Source organism: Plectropomus leopardus, chromosome 1 (genome assembly GCF_026936395.1).
Source record: "Plectropomus leopardus strain MGB_pleo_1.0 chromosome 1, ASM2693639v1, whole genome shotgun sequence".
NCBI lineage: Eukaryota > Metazoa > Chordata > Actinopteri > Perciformes > Serranidae > Plectropomus > Plectropomus leopardus.
This window is the reverse complement of record NC_142176.1, coordinates 23,558,754-23,576,120: the sequence shown is the minus strand read 5'-3', so window position 1 is coordinate 23,576,120 and position 17,367 is coordinate 23,558,754. Positions and strand designations below refer to the sequence as shown.

At 37.9% G+C, this 17,367-nt stretch overlaps 2 protein-coding genes across 3 annotated transcripts in view; one reads left to right on the top strand and one right to left on the bottom strand.

The window, feature by feature from the left end:
- Positions 1-17,367, bottom strand: part of adpgk2 (ADP-dependent glucokinase 2) — a 30,528-nt gene that overhangs the window by 12,861 nt on the left and 300 nt on the right. Inside the window, exons 2-8 of one of the 2 annotated variants that reach the window (XR_015776687.1) lie at positions 14,884-15,043; positions 11,564-11,754; positions 11,355-11,451; positions 10,986-11,122; positions 10,442-10,578; positions 7,499-9,356; positions 877-937 (exon numbers count right to left, since the gene is read on the bottom strand). Coding sequence is in view for 1 of the 2 variants with exons in the window: in XM_042496940.2 (XP_042352874.2) it covers positions 8,799-9,356; positions 10,442-10,578; positions 10,986-11,122; positions 11,355-11,451; positions 11,564-11,754; positions 14,884-15,043 (1,280 nt within the window). In the remaining variant the exon portion in view is untranslated. Of the gene's footprint in view, positions 1-876; positions 938-6,668; positions 9,357-10,441; positions 10,579-10,985; positions 11,123-11,354; positions 11,452-11,563; positions 11,755-14,883; positions 15,044-17,367 lie in introns of those variants that run through there. The other variant, XM_042496940.2, reaches the window with a different exon arrangement.
- Positions 1,661-5,950, top strand: drc8 (dynein regulatory complex subunit 8). Its single transcript, XM_042484593.2, has 7 exons — positions 1,661-1,692; positions 1,887-1,971; positions 2,849-2,921; positions 3,252-3,328; positions 4,293-4,335; positions 4,515-4,581; positions 4,864-5,950. Exons 1-7 carry the CDS (start codon positions 1,668-1,670, stop codon positions 4,980-4,982), a joined length of 489 nt encoding a protein of 162 aa, XP_042340527.1. The 5' UTR covers positions 1,661-1,667; the 3' UTR covers positions 4,983-5,950.

Sequence of the window (17,367 nt, the reverse complement as noted above, 5' to 3'; positions counted from 1 at the left end):
TAACACAATGTAAGTAAAACTGGCAAAACAACCACATGGGGCTCAAAATGACTACAAAGCGTCACAAAACAAAGAAAAAAAGCACAAAATTACCTCAAAGAAACCAAAATGGCTACAACAAGACACAAAACAACCACAAGGAAAGAAAATTACTACAAAGAGACAAAAAGCCAACAAGAGAAGCATAAGGACTACAAAGAGATACGAAACCACCACAAAGTCTGCCCCACTGCCAACTAGCATTTTGTCAGAGCACTACCAACAAAACACCAACAAAAAAACTCTCACATAGAGCGATACACATGATTTAAACCTCATCTCCAAGTTTTAGCCTTGTTATAATAATAATAATAATATAATAATAAACTTTATTACAGACTCAATGGTCCAGATAAGAGCAAGACAATACATACAAAAGATATAAAAGACACATAGAAGTACCATACACAACATATTCACAATGCAATAAGATCACTTAAAAAAAATAAATAAAAAAAAAGTAAAAAGTCAATGACCTCAGAAGAGACTACTATAGACTAGGATTTATCAGTTAGCCTACATATAGCCTGATTTTAGATCATATTTTAAAATAATTATTAAATATATTAAAAATACATAAAAACCTGTAAATAATTAACAATAGTACTGCACAGTCTGACATTTACATTATGAATGGCTTTTGGGGGGTTATTTTTGTCATATGCACAGATTCTGTTTTCTCTTTCATCTAGGCTTAAACTAGACATGTACTAAACTTTCCCTTTAAACCTTAACAATAGATGTACAATAGTAATTGAACGTCTTTTCAACGTTAAATTGCTCAGTTGGTGTATGTCTTGCTCCTGTGTAAGAGAGGTGGTGGGGGCCTTTGCTTACTTGTGCCCAGGGGTCCATTGTCTCAAAATCCGCTCATGGTAGCAGTCTCTTGCCAAAAGATCTGTAAGAAGAAAAAAAAGATAAGAAGTTAGGGCTTACACTGTATACTGTTCTAAGTACAGAGATTGACATGTCTTACAATGCAGAATTTTAAAATGTAGTTGGGTTCATTAGATATGGCTTTGGGTTTTTATTAAGTCTGTTTACTCCGACACTTTCAGGGTTTTTTTTTTTGTTTTTACTTTTTTATCAACAGCTTTGAAAACAATACATTCGCATGGTCAGTATGAAAATTTACAAATGAAAATAAATGAGACAAACCAGATGGACAAAAATAGAATAAAATAAAATAGATACAAGTATGAACACAGGGGTTTACCTAATTAGTTAATAAAGCTGGACGATTTGCATAAATTAAGTTTTTGGTTAGTTTTGGTTAAATTTTTCAATGACATATTAAGCTTAATATTGCTTTAACAGATTAATTGAGATCTGTTTTTTATTATTATTATTATTATTATTAAATTGTAGGCCTATTTGAGGGCAGTGTCTTTAAAAATTAGATTTTATGAATGACAAAAATAGCCAAAATAATGAACAAATTAATTATAGGCTATACTGTTCAGTCTTGGAGAAATTTGGATTTTTGAATGTGATCAATAAACCAGGTGTCTTAAGTAAAATGTTCTTGCCATCTTGCTAGTTTAGCTGGATAGCTTTATTAGTTTGTTTTATTTTGACACCGGCAGGACCCGTCGGTTTCTAGGCAACAGAATAACAATCAGGCGAACATGGCGGAGGGCATGCAAAGTTCAGGTTGGTACCATAGTACTAACTAAGCTATTTACCATTGTAGCGTCTATCTACCCGTTTTAACTCTCGTGTTTAACAATAAATGCGCCATAAAAAATTACCTTTTAAAATTATGGATCGGTGGTTAAAAGTTATTTGCTTGAAAGACTTTAGGTTGCCTCTTGGTTCTGTCTCTTATTTTCCTCTTTCTTGATCAGAGGCTATCGTGTCAGATGTCCACAAGAAAATTAAAGCGGCTTTTGAAGCGTTTGACTACGAGTCTAACAACACAGTGGATGTCGGGTGAGCTCCAGCAGCAGAGTGGGGTGATGATGGCTCCCACTGCTGTCACTTTTTTATCCCGTTACAGGGTTTTTTGGGGGAATTTTTTCCTTGGACAATGTGAGGGTTTAAGGACAGAAGGATGTCGAATGCTGTAAAGCCCTCTGAGGCAAACTGTGTTTTGTGATAACGGGCTTTTTAAATAAAATTGGCTTGACTTGTCCCAGGATGATAAATTAAAACTAACACTACATCAAACAATCTACTGGCTTGTCTTAATATATTTTGTCAGTCTTATAGTCGTCATTATCTCAAACCACAGTGGTGTACTTTTGTGCAATAGCCCCCGGGTGGCTGTTTTGTTTGTTTGTTTTGATCCTCACTTAAGCTACAAATATTTTTATAGTAATATAGTAGTGAGTAATAGTAATTTTAGCCTGTTTTGAAGGCACGTTTTCTTAATCACCAAAATAATCACCAAAAATTTAAAAGAGAGAGAAATAATGCCAAAAATGTCATAGAAAAAAGAAAATTGCCAAAGAAATAAAATCACAAATACATTTAAAGAGAAAAATCACAAAAAAATGTAAAGAAAAAGAAAAAATCAACAAAAAGTTTTTAAAGAGAAAAATCACCAAAAACTTTTAAAGGGAAAAAAAAATCTTCCAAGGGTTTTAAAAAAATACCAAAAATTTAAAGGAAAAAAAAAGCACACATAAAAAATAAAGAAATAAAAGTAGCCAAAAAATGTTAGAAATCACCCCCCTTTTTTTTTCAAGAAAACATACCTTCCAAACCTTTTGTTCCCCTACACATGAGCCCCCAATGTCCTCAAATCCTACACACGCCTCCATCACACCATCAAGGATAGTTATCTAACATGATGTTTGTTTTCCAGGGAGATTGGCACCATCATCTATTCACTGGGTTGCTTCCCTACTCAAGCAGACCTACGTGACCTAATAGCTGAGGTCAGAACAGTGTTTATCAACATTTTGCTTTTATTCTGGATGAATAAAATGTCTTGTTGAATGTGGCTCTCCTCAAGTGTGCAGTCATGAAAAGGGATTTACACTTTTCAAATGAGTCACTATTAAAATGTGAAAAATGCATTTAATGTTTTTGTTTTGTTGTAGGGCAAATAATGTATTACCATGAGCTTGAAATTGCAACTACATATTATAAAATAATATGTTTCTATATGTTTATGTTGTTGTATATATGTAAATATGTTTTGTTTTTAAGTTCTCAGTTTTCTGGTTACAAGACCAAAACATAGCAGCCTTGTCTTGTTCAACCAGGTTCAAGACGACCATGCAGGATATATCCATTTGGACAAGTTCCTCCCAGTCATGACCAAAATGCTGCTGGAGCACAAGTAAGACTGCTCTGGTATCGCCAGTGTTTACTCTCGACTGATACACATCATGTTGTATTATATATCGTGATGCAAATAGGTCTTTATGTTTTAGCAAATCATTTATGGTAATCATTTTAATGACAACCTTAGCATCTTCCCAAGTAACCCTCTAAAACCTGAACAAATTAGCCTGACTTCTTTCAAAATCAAAGGATTAAGGCAATTAGCAACTTAACAATAAATGGCAAAAAAAATTACAATATAGTAAAAAGTTACAAGTAAATAACTTGAAAATAAGAAAAAAAAGTTAAGTAAAAAACAAAAGAAATGAGCAAATGACCATCAGAAAGTGCTGAAATAAAATAAAATAAAATAAAATAAAATGGGGTTTTTTTTGTACAACTATATGATGATATAATTATAAAAACTATTTATTTCTGGACATTTCCCTTTTTTGATAATATCTAATAATCTCCTCACAGGTAATTTTCAAGTCACTTTCTTGACACCTTTTACTAATTTATTTTCTAATATTTCACTTATTTGCTAGACATTCCTTGCCAAGTTGCTCATTGCCTTTTTTACCACATTTTAAAACAAAATCAAACCAATTTTCTTAGGTCCCAGAGGTCAGAATGCTTGTGAAAGGCATCTGAACGCAGCACAACAAAACTCATATCAGTCCAGATTCTAAAGGGTTAAATGATCACAGTATAGTTCAGTCTGAAGCATAAACTGAGTTTGGAAGTTACTAAAAGAAGCTATCTATGGTAATGCCATCATGTTTCAATCATAGTGGTATGTCATGTCAATACAACTAGGGTGGTTCTGGCATACTGTAAGCACCAAACACAAATAGCATGGTGTTTGTTTGTGTGTGTGTGTGTGTGTGTGTGTGTGTGTGTGTGTGTGTGTGTGTGTGTGTGTGTGTGTGTGTGTGTGTGTGTGCGTGCGTGTGTGTGCGTGTGTGTGTGTGTGTTAGGTTCCCTCCCATCCCTGAGGACGTTCTGCTTCAGGCCTTTGAGGTGAGATGATCTTCTGTTATCTCATCTACTTCAGTACTGTAGCAGTGCCAGCACAGTATCTAAATTAAGTTTGAGCCTCTGAATTACTTATTGTCAGCAGTTTGCTATCATCGTCACAGCGTTAGCTACTGGTACTTGGTAAAGTATGAAGGCAAAAACACTGTTTGCTGTGTTTACAGGTTTTGGACAAAGACAAGAAAGGGTACCTGGAGCCTGAGGAGCTAACAAAGTACATGACACAGGAAGGTAAAAACCAGGCTGTCAGTTTTTACTTTGTGATGTGAAGAGAGATTTATTTGTCGTCTATTTTAATTATTATATTTTAGGTTGTTTTTTGTTTTTTTTAGTTTTTGCAGCTAGTTGATGTCAGGAATGTCTAACAAGCAGGTAAAGTTAGCAAGCACAAGCCCTCTGCTTAACCACAAATGTTCATTGGTAAATATGTGTGGGAACTACTTCTGCAAAACAACCAATATTACACAAACTGTTTTGTTTTTTTTAACCATGGCTGTGTTGTGTTTGACTCAGGTGAGCTCTTCACTCAAGAGGAGATGGATGAGATGCTGACAGCACTCGCTGACAACGAGAAGAGCCTCATCTATTACAGAGACTTAATCAGCCAGCTGACCATCGACCCCGACGTGTAGACGGTGTCACAGTGTGTCTGCTGTTTCCCTTCATGTCTGCATGTTTTATTGTGGGCTTGTTGTTCTGATATAGTATTATAGATAACGGTCAATATATATTTTTTTTAATAATGGTTGCAGAATTGCCTTTCAGTTCAGGTGAAATACTGTTTGCTTAAATCGGCAGATTTGGGTAATGTATCAATGTGGGAGCAGTCCAATATTTTTTGGTAAACATTCAGTAGTTTTACGTTTCCAGCTATTTACATACTGAGTCACAGCTCTGTAGTTCAGACAGGTGGTATATGTTCAAGTTTGGGGGAGGAGCTAAATACAAGTATTGTCTCCTAAATAGTTTTTTACTATATATTGACATATTGTTAAATATTTACTACTACTAGTATACATCTTTACTATTATTATTTTATTATTTCATGATTGATTTTGACACTTTGACCTATTGTGTGAATTTATGTGAATTAATTTAGTTATATATTTTTTATTTTAATTTTCTCTTTTTTCATGAATAATTTGTTCTTTTACATACTTTTACTTTTTCATCTGTCATCATATGTTCATGTAATTCTACTTGTCATGGTTTAGATTGTTTACACTGCTTTCTTATGAAAACAATAAAAGGCATGACTGAAAAAATATATATTAGAATATATATTAGATCAACTAATCATCTTTACCAAGTAAATCCAATCAAGACCTTCACAAAGTGTCCTTGAGGCCGAGACAAATCTCCAGTGCTACAGATCTACTGTGGAACGAATGCCCAAAAACTGCAGAGCACTGTTGTGCAAGTGAAGATAGACATCAAAGAGATGGCTTTTTAATAAAATTTCTAGAAATAATTAAGGCAGGCAAGGATTCTTGCAAACAGTGCACAGATGACAGGCAGCAGAAATAAATTAAAGGTTTTATGTCATGTGTTGGTGCAAACCCCTTCCAAGCTGCAGGGTATTAGCCTGCCAATATAAAATCTCAATATTAAAAGATATCTGAGTCATACAAATGGGATCATGACAGAAACACTGTAACTCTCCTGAGAATATTTTTTGTTTGATGATTATATCTGGGTCCAGTGGTAGTATCATAAACAGAAGGTAACCTGGTTAATTATTCGAAAAGTCAGATAGTTCATGCAGCTAATGGACAAACAGGGAAAACAGCAAAAAAGCAATGTGTTCAATGTTGGGAGTGTGAAGATAGAAACAACCTCAATAATGCCGATTTATGATGTGACAAAGATGGCAAGATGTGACAATCGCACAGTACTCAGAAGAATTCATGGGTTCAGGGCTAATTCAAGAAAAAAATCCTTACACCTTCAAAGTATTAGCTTTTAAACAACTGCAGTTTGAAGCTATGATGGTCGTAAACCTTAGAAGAGGGGAACCAGGCAAATGTTTACGCACACCTCTCATAAAACCTGTGGAAAAACATATGCCCCTGATGGCAACTCCAATTGGAATATCTCGTAATGACAACAATAACCCCCCTTAAACGTCCTTTAAAAGCACTATACAGTGCATTTGCTCTAAGAAACTCCTATGTGGGGCCCCTTTTAGCTACCATATAACAGCTGGAAACCATAAGGGCCTCGCCGGGCTGCTTTGCCCGGGCCTAGCATCACCACTGGAGAACCTTTACAATAAATGACTCAAAGTATGAGAAAATAACAAAGCAATGACTGCTGAATCAGCGCAACATTTTATCTTAGGTAATTTTGCATTGAATAGTTAGCATGCATGAAACAGTTAAACAGAGTTGGAGCATGGATGACGTGATTTATCTAAAGTTTAGATAAGTACATGATATGGATGCAAACACAAGCAGCTCTGTATCCGAACATGAATGCAAGTTCTGCTTTAAACAAACCTAATTTCACAGTATATACATGACCCGTGACTCTTGTTGTCTGACCACTGCGTAAGACATCAGAAACTAAAACAGAAAGCTACAGTGATAGAAAAAGTCTGTATTAAAGATTCCCTTTTCACTAAACACCACAAGTCTGAACAAAATAAGGCTCATTTACCTTTAGCATAATTGAACAACAGCATCTAATCGGTACAGTCTGACACACAGAATAAAGAGTTAAAGGGATTTCTTTAGCTCATACTTGTTGCATTTTAACATGAATGCATGTTCCTCAGAGAAAAGGGATTTTGTGAGCATTTTTGAGAAACTAACAGAAATTTTTATTGTGTAATCAAGAAAATAATACACTCCTCTCGGATGATGAAGTATACTTGTTGAACATACTTGTATGTTGTATCGAAAATATAACTAAAGCTGTCTCTGTGGTGGAATGTCTGATTATGAGAAAAATGGTTTGTTCCCATACAGTTTAAACAAAAGTGATTTCAACCCTAAAAAGAGTAAAATGGGAGTTGATGGCCAATTCAAGGCAGAGATATCTGGCTTTTAGTCTTATAATGAAGACCGATATTTATTGTGTGGTCCACTGTTTCACAAATTTAAGGGATTCACGGTGAGTAACACAATAGATTCAGGTCAAGCCTTACCCCTTAAATCCAGAGATGAGCTTGTGTTCCACTGTATCCAGCCCCCTAACTTCTTCTTTGCAGCAATGGGCAGTCCACACTGGTTATTTGGTCCCCAAAGAGCCATAAACAAGCACTAGAAAAGATATAACAGATAATAGAAAAGCGGGACAAAGGAACAAAGTAACAGGTAAAGGGAAAAAGGTGGAGAAAGAGCATGGAGGTAGAGAGGAAGTTTGACATCATATCCAGCTACCAACAGTGGTCTCTTAACATTGTTTTTGCATTATTGCACTGCAACAGACACACAGAGGAATGACGATTTTAAAACTAATCAAACACACCCAAACAGTATGCACATTTTTCACATTAGGAAGAACGGAGGCAATAACCTTACTAGCCTTCTACTTTAAATCTTTCTTTGCCTTTAAGAATAAGATAGGAGAGGGAGGAGGCCGGATAAAGCCCTGAGAAGGATTCAAGTGTAACCTTTTAAAACTGCCAGGTTGTTATCTTTATAGCCTTAGGTTGAAGCTGCATATAATGCAAGACGGGGGTGGTCTAAGTCCTGTTTTCTAGTGGGAAGCGAAGATTTTTTTTAAGTAGGTGAACTCTGGATAGGTTTGCTGCATAGTGGAGTCACAAAGTCACAAAGAGAATTTACCCTACAGCTGAAATAGTGCAGCTTTGTCTGCAAATACCCTAAACAAAACTATTTTTTGTATGGGCTTTATCAAGACCTCATCCCTCTCCATCTAATCCCGACTGAAGGCAAAGTCTCGTAAGGCCTTGGAGAAGAAGAGAACAGGAGTCAGATGATTGGCAACAAGTAGGACAGAGCTGGGCAGTGCCTCTTACAATGTTCTCCTTCACGAAAGTAAATAAAACACGATGCTAAAGTTAATGAAACAGGGATGAAATCAGTGATCGTAGCCTCCATCCCAATGTAAACACACACACACCTAACTGAGAATTAACTGCAGAAAGTCTGTTTAAGATAGACTTCACTCCATTAACAAAACTATAAAGTTGGACTGTTTCAGTTTTTCACTGCATCCTCCTCCAAAATCAAAAATGGGCTCATATATTTAAATCTGGTCATCTAACCTGATTAATAACCACAGCACCCCATCATCTGACTCCTACAAATGATAATCAGTTTTCCTTGCGGTTCACCTGGGCCATGAGACACCAGGGCGACAGCATCAGCCTGATACGATTCACAATCAGGTACTTTGCATCACATCTAGATCAAGTTTCCAGAGTCACATCATTTAGAAATATGTACTGAGCACTAGACACAGATAGACCATAGTGTCCTCTAGATCTGCAGCACCAGACCAGCGGCTGAGATGTTGTCCCCTCCACCAGCAGTCTGGAAAACCTCAGTGCACACCAGCACTGGCGCTACGCAGATCTCGTAGTCCTCCTCATCCCAGCAGCTGACGGGCCTGGTCTCCTGCAGAGGGATACGTTGGCTGCCTTCCTGCCGGCTAACAGAGAAGGAGTCGTCCATGATGAGCCTCGCCTTGCTGGGGTCAATGTCATTAGAGCCACAGACATGGCGGTTTGCTGTGAGAGAGGCCTTGGCGGTGGCTGACATGGTGTTCTTCCACTGGGAGCCGCGTGTCACGATCATGGCCTGAAAGGCCAGCGTGTGGACATGGAGCCGAGTCAGTGGCTTAGTTTTAGGACTGTTTGTGTCACTTTCTACACTGGCATCCTTGAAGCGCTGGTTCAAAATGCGATAGACTTCCCTCATCTGGTCTAGGACAGTCGCTACACGAGGATTTGGGTCCGACAACACTTTGATGTTGGAGCCTTTAAGCAGGCTGAGCAGGTTCGGGAGCTCCTGTTCATTCATTCCTAAAGAGTCCGCCTGAGAAAGCAGAATCAGGATAGTGATTAAACTGAGGACCTGCCTTAATCTGAGCTTTGCATTTTCAGAAAAACAAACAGAAGCTTTAACGTCGTACTGAATGACAAATCCTTCTTCTGTGATCAACACAGCAAGTGTGGTTAAAATGGAAAAAAGGAATCAACTACACTTTGACCTCTGAACATAGCTGTGTCAGGCAGATGTCAGGTTGGCACTTGTGTGATAACAGCACCATCCAGTGTTAACACAAACCATCATGAAACATTTCTGCTGAAGAGCTCAGTGGCTTAAGAAAAATAATCTTACTTCATATAAAAAGTTTGTTTAATTTCACACCCTCTTGACTTTAGCTTTATGTTTACTTTCCTCACTTCTGTGTCTCTACTCATGTGCTGAGCTGAACTGATAATCAGAGTGATTTCAATCACTGATGGGTTTCGCGGTCTTAGATGTCGGTTCATTATGCTTAATCGGCTGAAAAAACAGCAGCAAGAGCTGACGAGGGCCAACGAGGGCTAATAGAGTAGGACAAACTGCAAAGACCACAGCGACAGATGCTCATAGACGGCCTAACATTGAGCAATAGTACAACTGTCCGCTTGGTGTGTCAGGGCCTTTGATGGCAATTCGAGGACACCAATACAACAGTGTGGTTTTAATGGACATTACTGGACAACAATGGATATCTGTGGCAGAATATTTGCTACATCGGGTGGTTTTTGCAGTATGTTCTCAATTTTATCTACTAAACGTGCGATTTTTTAATACAGCAAGACATAAAAAAATATTCTTATATAAACATGTGAATACAAAACAGATGTAAAAAATAATCTAACTCTTCAAAAACAGGGCAACAAATACAGTCACAACTGATTTGGTTAGAAATGCATTCAGCACATTTACATAAACAGATCTAGTTTCAAACTTCCTGGTATGATTTGTCAGACATCTTGTACCTTTTCACTTCATTGGAATTTTTCAGGGAGAAACATTTTGTTTTGCCACACCTGTGTTCATGAAATTGTTCTAGTCTTCTGCCATATTAATTAATGTGTTGATTAATATAACTGTTCAATCATACATACATGTGGAATGACATAGTGAAGAAGGTCTTCCATTATACTCTCTTCTACAAAACTGGCCATCTCAAAATGGACTCCAATCTGCGGAGATGAGGAGGACAGGATTTCTGCCAAGCGGGAGAGGAGAGCTTCTCGTTCCCCTGAAATGATGAAGGGAAGAGGTGAAAAGAGGACAAAAGTAGCCAGACAAGGAATGAAGTAAGTGAAATAATGTCAAACTGTGATAGTCTGACTTCAGCACTCTTTTATCTTGTTTGCATTGAAGGTTCATTTTTCTACTAGGTAAGTGTAATTTAGAATAGACCATTTCCTTTAACGAAAAGTAAAATCGCCCTTTATAATTGTTTCAAAAGTTAGCTTTCTTTAAATCACATGATTTTCTAAAACCTACCTTTTATTTCAGCAAACTCGGGTTGAGTAAAAAACTGTCAACCAAAAAATGTTCAGCAAGATCCCATTTCTGCTTTGAGACACAAAGCAGCGGGCACTGCTGCAGGAGATCCCAAATCAGCAACTAATAAAAAGGTTGTCATCAATTTCCTGTTACCTGACTGGAAGGGGAAGTTATCCATCATTTGCAGCCCACCCACCACCAGCAGATCTGGATTGAAGTCTATAAGTTTCTCTGCAAAGTCCTCCATGGAGTCCAGGTAGGGGTTATGGTCATCGCTGTGGATGATATACCTACAGAGCCCAGCACAGTCAGATTCAAATACAGTGGAGGCTTGAATTTATACACAACACAACACAACACAACACAACACAACACATGGTTATATTACTCACAATATTAATTAAATCCAGGCTACTGGTGCATGGTGGAAAAACAAGCTTCTGGCTAAAGCTTTATCACAGTTCACTGTAATGATCTCTAAAGATTCTTAAAATATTCACCAAATGCTTAATTAACACATACCTGTTGGCTCTACGTGCGGTATAGTGACCCCAGTTAGCACCGGCTGGATACTCCAGGATGAGATGAATGTCTGGCTCATCAACTATGTTACCTGCCACTGGAGAGACAGAGGCTGGTTAGCGCAGGGGCGTGACAGTGAAGAGGACACGGGTGAGAAAACACAGAGAAGGCAGAGGAGGTGGAGTTGAATGTGTGTGTCGTGTGTGTACCTGTAATGCGCTGGGACAGGACATCAGTAAAATCGGGGCTGAAACTCCCCCCTAGCAATATATCACATCCCTCGGTGGCCATGCGACCAGCCATTGTAGGGGCATTGCCACCTACTGCCCATCTGTTTCCAGGTAAGTCACGGGACGCTTCGACCAGTTCGCTGAACAGAGTATCATTGAGCATAAAACGCCTGCAGGACAGAGAGAAACAATGTTCAACCTTGAAAATACCACCATCATTTCCCATCAACACCTCTTCTTTTTTGTCTTGTCGTGTTGTAGTTCTTTTATGCAATAAGAATTGCTACTTTGTATGAAATGTTTCTTACAAATGAATTCGATTTGCCGTTTCCTAACTCTTTGAAACCTGGAGCAGCTTTTCTTGTGCTGCTTTTTAGGTATTTAGACCTTAGAACTATGAGCAAATTGGTTTGATTTCTTTCAAAAGTATGGAAAAAAGGCAACAAGCAACTTGGTAAGAAATGCTCCACAAATTGCAATAAATAAATAGTGTTAGAAAATTATTGTATAAAAGCTAGGAAAAAAAATCTGGGGCAAAAAGAAAAAAGCTAGAAAAAAAGTCAAAAAAATAATAATAATTGCACAATTAAAATTAGATGACAAAATTATTACATTTTTAAGCACTTTTTACAGGTAATTTCCTTGTTTGCTTGTTTTTCTTACTTTCTTACTTTTCAGGGAATTTTCTTGTACTTTTTAATAACTTATTGCTAATTTTTTGGGTCATTTCTTCTTCTGTTGCTCTGCATTCTTCCCACATTTTAGAAAGAAATACAGCCAGTTTGCTGATGTTTCAAAGGTTTAAGCTAACTACACAGATTGAAAGTCATCAGATCGCTGTCATTTTCACAATACTTGATTACTTTTACTTCCACGCTACATGACTGACCAACAAAAGGAGGCCACGCACTATAAGATCTTTTATGTCATGTGATGTGCGGGTCAAGCATAATGGCCAAATCATATAACTACAACTTTGGGGTCTGTCACGTGATGCGATTGAGCCCAAAAAGCCTTTTGCCGTTAAACTTATATTACAAAGGAGACGCCTGTAAATCAGTGGATACATTTCTTTTAAGTGTCACAACCCCAGTCAAACTGCAAGTAGCCAGCTCCGCCGGCAGAAGTTAGCCACTCGGCCAGCTGAGTCTCTAAGATGCATGCTATATGGGCCAAATGATGCAGAAGATCTAGGCAATTTTACAACTAGAAAGTCAGATTTTTTTGGTTTCATGTGCCACTGAGCAACAGTCACAGGAATTAATGGGGCCTGTCTCCAATGCTGTATCCAGTTTTCTTTATCCATGGTCCAGATATTTAGCCTCATAGGTATCTGGGGAGCTCCTGTGATCCATCAGAGAGCCTCTCAGCTCACGTCTCTGAACAGTTCACAAATAGCAACTGAGAATTGATTTGCAAGCCAAAGCTGATCTGCCGCTTATCTGCAGCATTTGTCTGAGGGCATCAAAACCTACTGACAAACAGGCAACCAGGGCTAAAGTTGTGTAGTTTACCTTTGGCATAAAGCAACGTAGTTAAACCTGAGAGACTGGTTCAGCTGGTCTGTTTGCAAATATTAAAGTGCAAACCTAAAATACTGTGAAACAGTGAGTTTTCCTTCTCTGAGTTTGTTGGAAAAAAAAAAAAAACGTTTGTCGAGCATATCAAGACTATCAAAGTTTTAAGAGTAAGGAAAGAGAGGGCAAGAACAGAAACTAAAATAGAGAGGAAGAGCAAATCGTACTCAAGAGGAAAATATGATGAAAGTTGATTTCTTTTTCAAAACTTAGCTCAGGAGATACAGGTAATTGTGTTTTAAGACACCTGTACTCATTTTAACAGCGGGACTCTACTGATGAAAGTTAAAATATTTCTGACTTCACATTCTTGTCATTCTGAGTGCTGCAAGTAAAGCCATCACATAGACAATAAAGATAAAAGACGCCACAGTTGTGTGCTGTATGTCATTTCATGGGGTTGGTCTGGACAAGGATCAAAGAAAAACTGAAGCAGAGCACAAACTTACTATGGAAATGGTTTGACATGGTTGACATTTGGCAGAGACACCCAGTCATCTCATCTGTTCTTCACCGTATCACTTAGCTGTTTTCATCTTTTTTGGCTGAGGTGCTTCAGAATTACAGTCTTTACAATCCCAAATCCCAAACCAGTAACTCTAAAAGCTCAGCTGAAAAAGACCTGCTTTCTGTGTCTAATTGACATTTTTAAGTAAAATTTGCTGTTCTTTTTCACTCTCTCAGACACATTCCCTTGCCATTTCCGTCTATGCTGGTTTTGTAAGCACGTTGCCTTTAGGTGTTAGTTCCAGACAACGAACAACGGGCTCACAGCCAGGCACCAAAGCCAAAACAAGAGCAGTTACCACTGAATGAGAAAAGAGGAGGGACAATAAAAACACTTTAGTAACTGATAAAAAACAGCAAAAACAAAAAAAAATCCAGATAAGCACTGACCAAATCTAGGGTGTTTTTAACATATTGCTTTTACTTGAGTTTATTAGGGAGTTTATGAAAGAGCATGTGAGGGGGGGCAGCATGAGCCTGGAGCACTGTAATTCAAGGGGTTAAACAAAGACACCATTTTATATTTGCTTTTGACTGCTATCAAGCCTCATAAACTATCAACTTCACATTTCCCTTTTTTATCAATCACAAAAACATACTTTGACAAACATTGCACATAAACAGAATAACTGTCTTCAGGGTTTCCACATTTCCAAACTTTTCCATGAATTTTTAAGGACTCATAATGAAGAATTTTATTTTTCTTGCCCCACTTGCCTAGTGTTTTTCAAAACATATCAGATTCGATTAAAACTCTTTTTAAACATAATTTCAGCTAGCTGGCATACATAAAGAGACAAAACCACAGAGAAAAATCACAAAACACACACAGTGGTAAACAAACATGTTGTCACACAATGAAGCATATTTAAGCTATGCTAAGTCAACAGCTGGAGAAAACTGTTGTTTTGTTCACTTGGGAGAAAATTTACATGATTTAGTTAAATTCTATGACTTTTCCAGGCCTAGAAAATGTGATAGTAAAAATTCATGGTTTTTCCTGATTTTTCATGACCCGGTGACGCCCACAGAGTAAACGAAAAAAACTCAGCTAACCAATCAGAGGACAGAAAAAGACAAATATTAAAATATTCATAAATGCACCTGCTCACGCACACACATTACCACACTGTGAATTTAGGATTAATTAACTAGCCCACAACTATCTAATGGCCAGCTCGTATTCACACAAAAACACAGAGACATAACACTTACTCTGCAGCAGCTCCTGGTGCAAAGAAATAGGCAAAGCTCTGAGCCAGCTGCACTTCATTTTCTATGTAGTCATGATGTAGGGGCTGGTCTGTGGGAGGGAGGCCAATCTTATTCAGCAATGATACCCCATCCACAATCAGGTCAACACAACCTCCAAAACCTGTGGACGAGGCGGAGCAACAGAGAAAGACAACACAGAGAGATAAATATGTGATTACAGTCATAGCCGGAAGCAGCTATGAGACTTAAAATCTGGGACTAACAAGAAGGAGCCTCTAGGGCTCCAGGAAATAATCAACCATTGTCTACTGGAGTTAAGCTGAACAGTACGAATAGAGCAAAGAAAAAGGTCATTTCAGTGTGCAGCTTTACTAAACTAAGCAGAGAAATCAACACAATATGCAGCTGCTGAGCATGCAGTGTAATTTATCTGCCACCGTGGCTCAAATGATCTGACACCTCGATACAGTTTCAGCTGCAGGGTCAAACATCCTTAACGTATTGCTTTCAGCTAGATACATTTTCTGTCAAGTCTGAACGAAGGCCAACATGCTTTGTAAGAAGCCAAGCTGGTCTACCTGTGTACGCAACGAGTAAGTGAAGCCAAAAGGCAAGTCGGTTTCAGATTTGAATTTAAATTTGAATTAGTTTTGAATATTTAACTTTGTCAGACAAAAGCCTGACTTCAAACCATAATTTGTTAAAAGAAAAGAAAGTTGTATGTATTTGGTCAGCAGCACTGGTGCTTATTTATTGTACTTTTGGCTGTAAGTCGGCAGGCCAAAGTTGGTCATACTGTTGTAGTGTTATCTCCATAACACCATCAGAAGCACCGAATGGCGATACATAAGGATTAGATCAAACTTTGACATCATGTAACTAGGCTGACATTCAATGCTATTATATATGATTAAGGGTAATAACAATGTAACAGGTCTGACTGCATGGCTGAGCCTGTCGTTGAACTGGGTAAAGGTTGGACAGATTAAGTGATCACTTCTGCTGCTTCGATTGCAACAGAGCTCAAAGGACAAGATTTTAGGATTAGATCATGAAAGTCAAGACACTGGTCAATCATGCTAATGATACTGTTTGCTGAAACCTGTCCGAAGTAGTTTATCAGGCGGGGAAGTTACAAAACAAGGAGGGACCTCAAACTGCCAACTGTGCTTTTCACTTTTGGTAAACTGTTGATGTTAACTTGCTGTCAACAAGCCAACCGGGGCCTGAAACCTTATAGACTGTTTTTAATTAAATCAACAGTGGTTCACGAATCCCTACAATTCACCACCTGCTCTTATGTTAAACCGAGGCTACCATCTCTGATGGTAACATGAGGCAAAAATGAGTTACTATGTTAAAGTTTACCCACATTCATGGTACAAATATGGGCATCACCTTGCCTTTTCCATACACTACTTGTCTTGGCCCCTCATCAGTTCTCTGTGGTGCTCTGATTGTTGGTGGAGGTCTCAGAACTGAACTGTGGGCGGAAACCTGATGATTGTGCAAATCATACATGGTCACCCCTTATTAAATAAGACTGCACGATGTGCAAAAAAAAAAAAAAAAAAAAATGACACTGCAATTATTTTGACGGCACAAAGTTTTTACATGAGACTTATCATGCAGAAATAACACGCTCAAAGAGGACCTATTATGGTCATTTTCAGGTGTGGACTTGTATTCTAGGTTTCTGTGAGAACTTGTTTTAGAGCTGCATAGTATGCAAACAAAATGATATTGCAATTACTCTGAAATATATTATGATAGGAGTCGCAGTTTAGGTGTGAATGGCAATTTTTGCATTGCATTTTTTTACTGAACAACCTAATACTAATAATACTAAAATAGTGGTGATTTTTGCTGGGGTCTGCACTGAACAAGCTTGTTCCCCTATGTCGAAAATGTTACTTGTATACCGGGGCAGTTTTGAATTGTAGCACCACAGTGATCAATTTTTAATGGGATCTTGTGACACACTTTGCCCTAAATGCAGCTCCTGCAAAAGTTGCAGCGATATACCAGTCTCTAAGCAAGCCATGGCATTAAAAATTGAAGATTATAATACCCTGTACATTTTCGTATCTGCACTACTGAAAAAATGCAACGGGACCAAGAATCTCACCTTTATTTGAGTTAGTTTCATGTAACATTATAACACTATCTTTTACTTGGTCAGTCTTTTGCTCACAAATCTCCTGATTCTCACAGGAAAAAAAATGTGCAGCTACATTAAGCTAGCTAACTTCACTATCAGTTAACACAAAGTAACCTTACAGCAGTTTCCTCTGTACTTTTAGAAATGTGTTTTAGATGCATTTAGTCACTTTACGTTAGCAGTCAACTTTACTGTGTGTTTTCCTAACGTAATTTCACCAATAGCAGCTTGCTAACTCCAATGCTAGCAACTGTGGCTGGCATTAATTTCTGATTCCGTCATTTATTATCCCAAAAACCCCACACGGCTCCTGAAATTAGAGT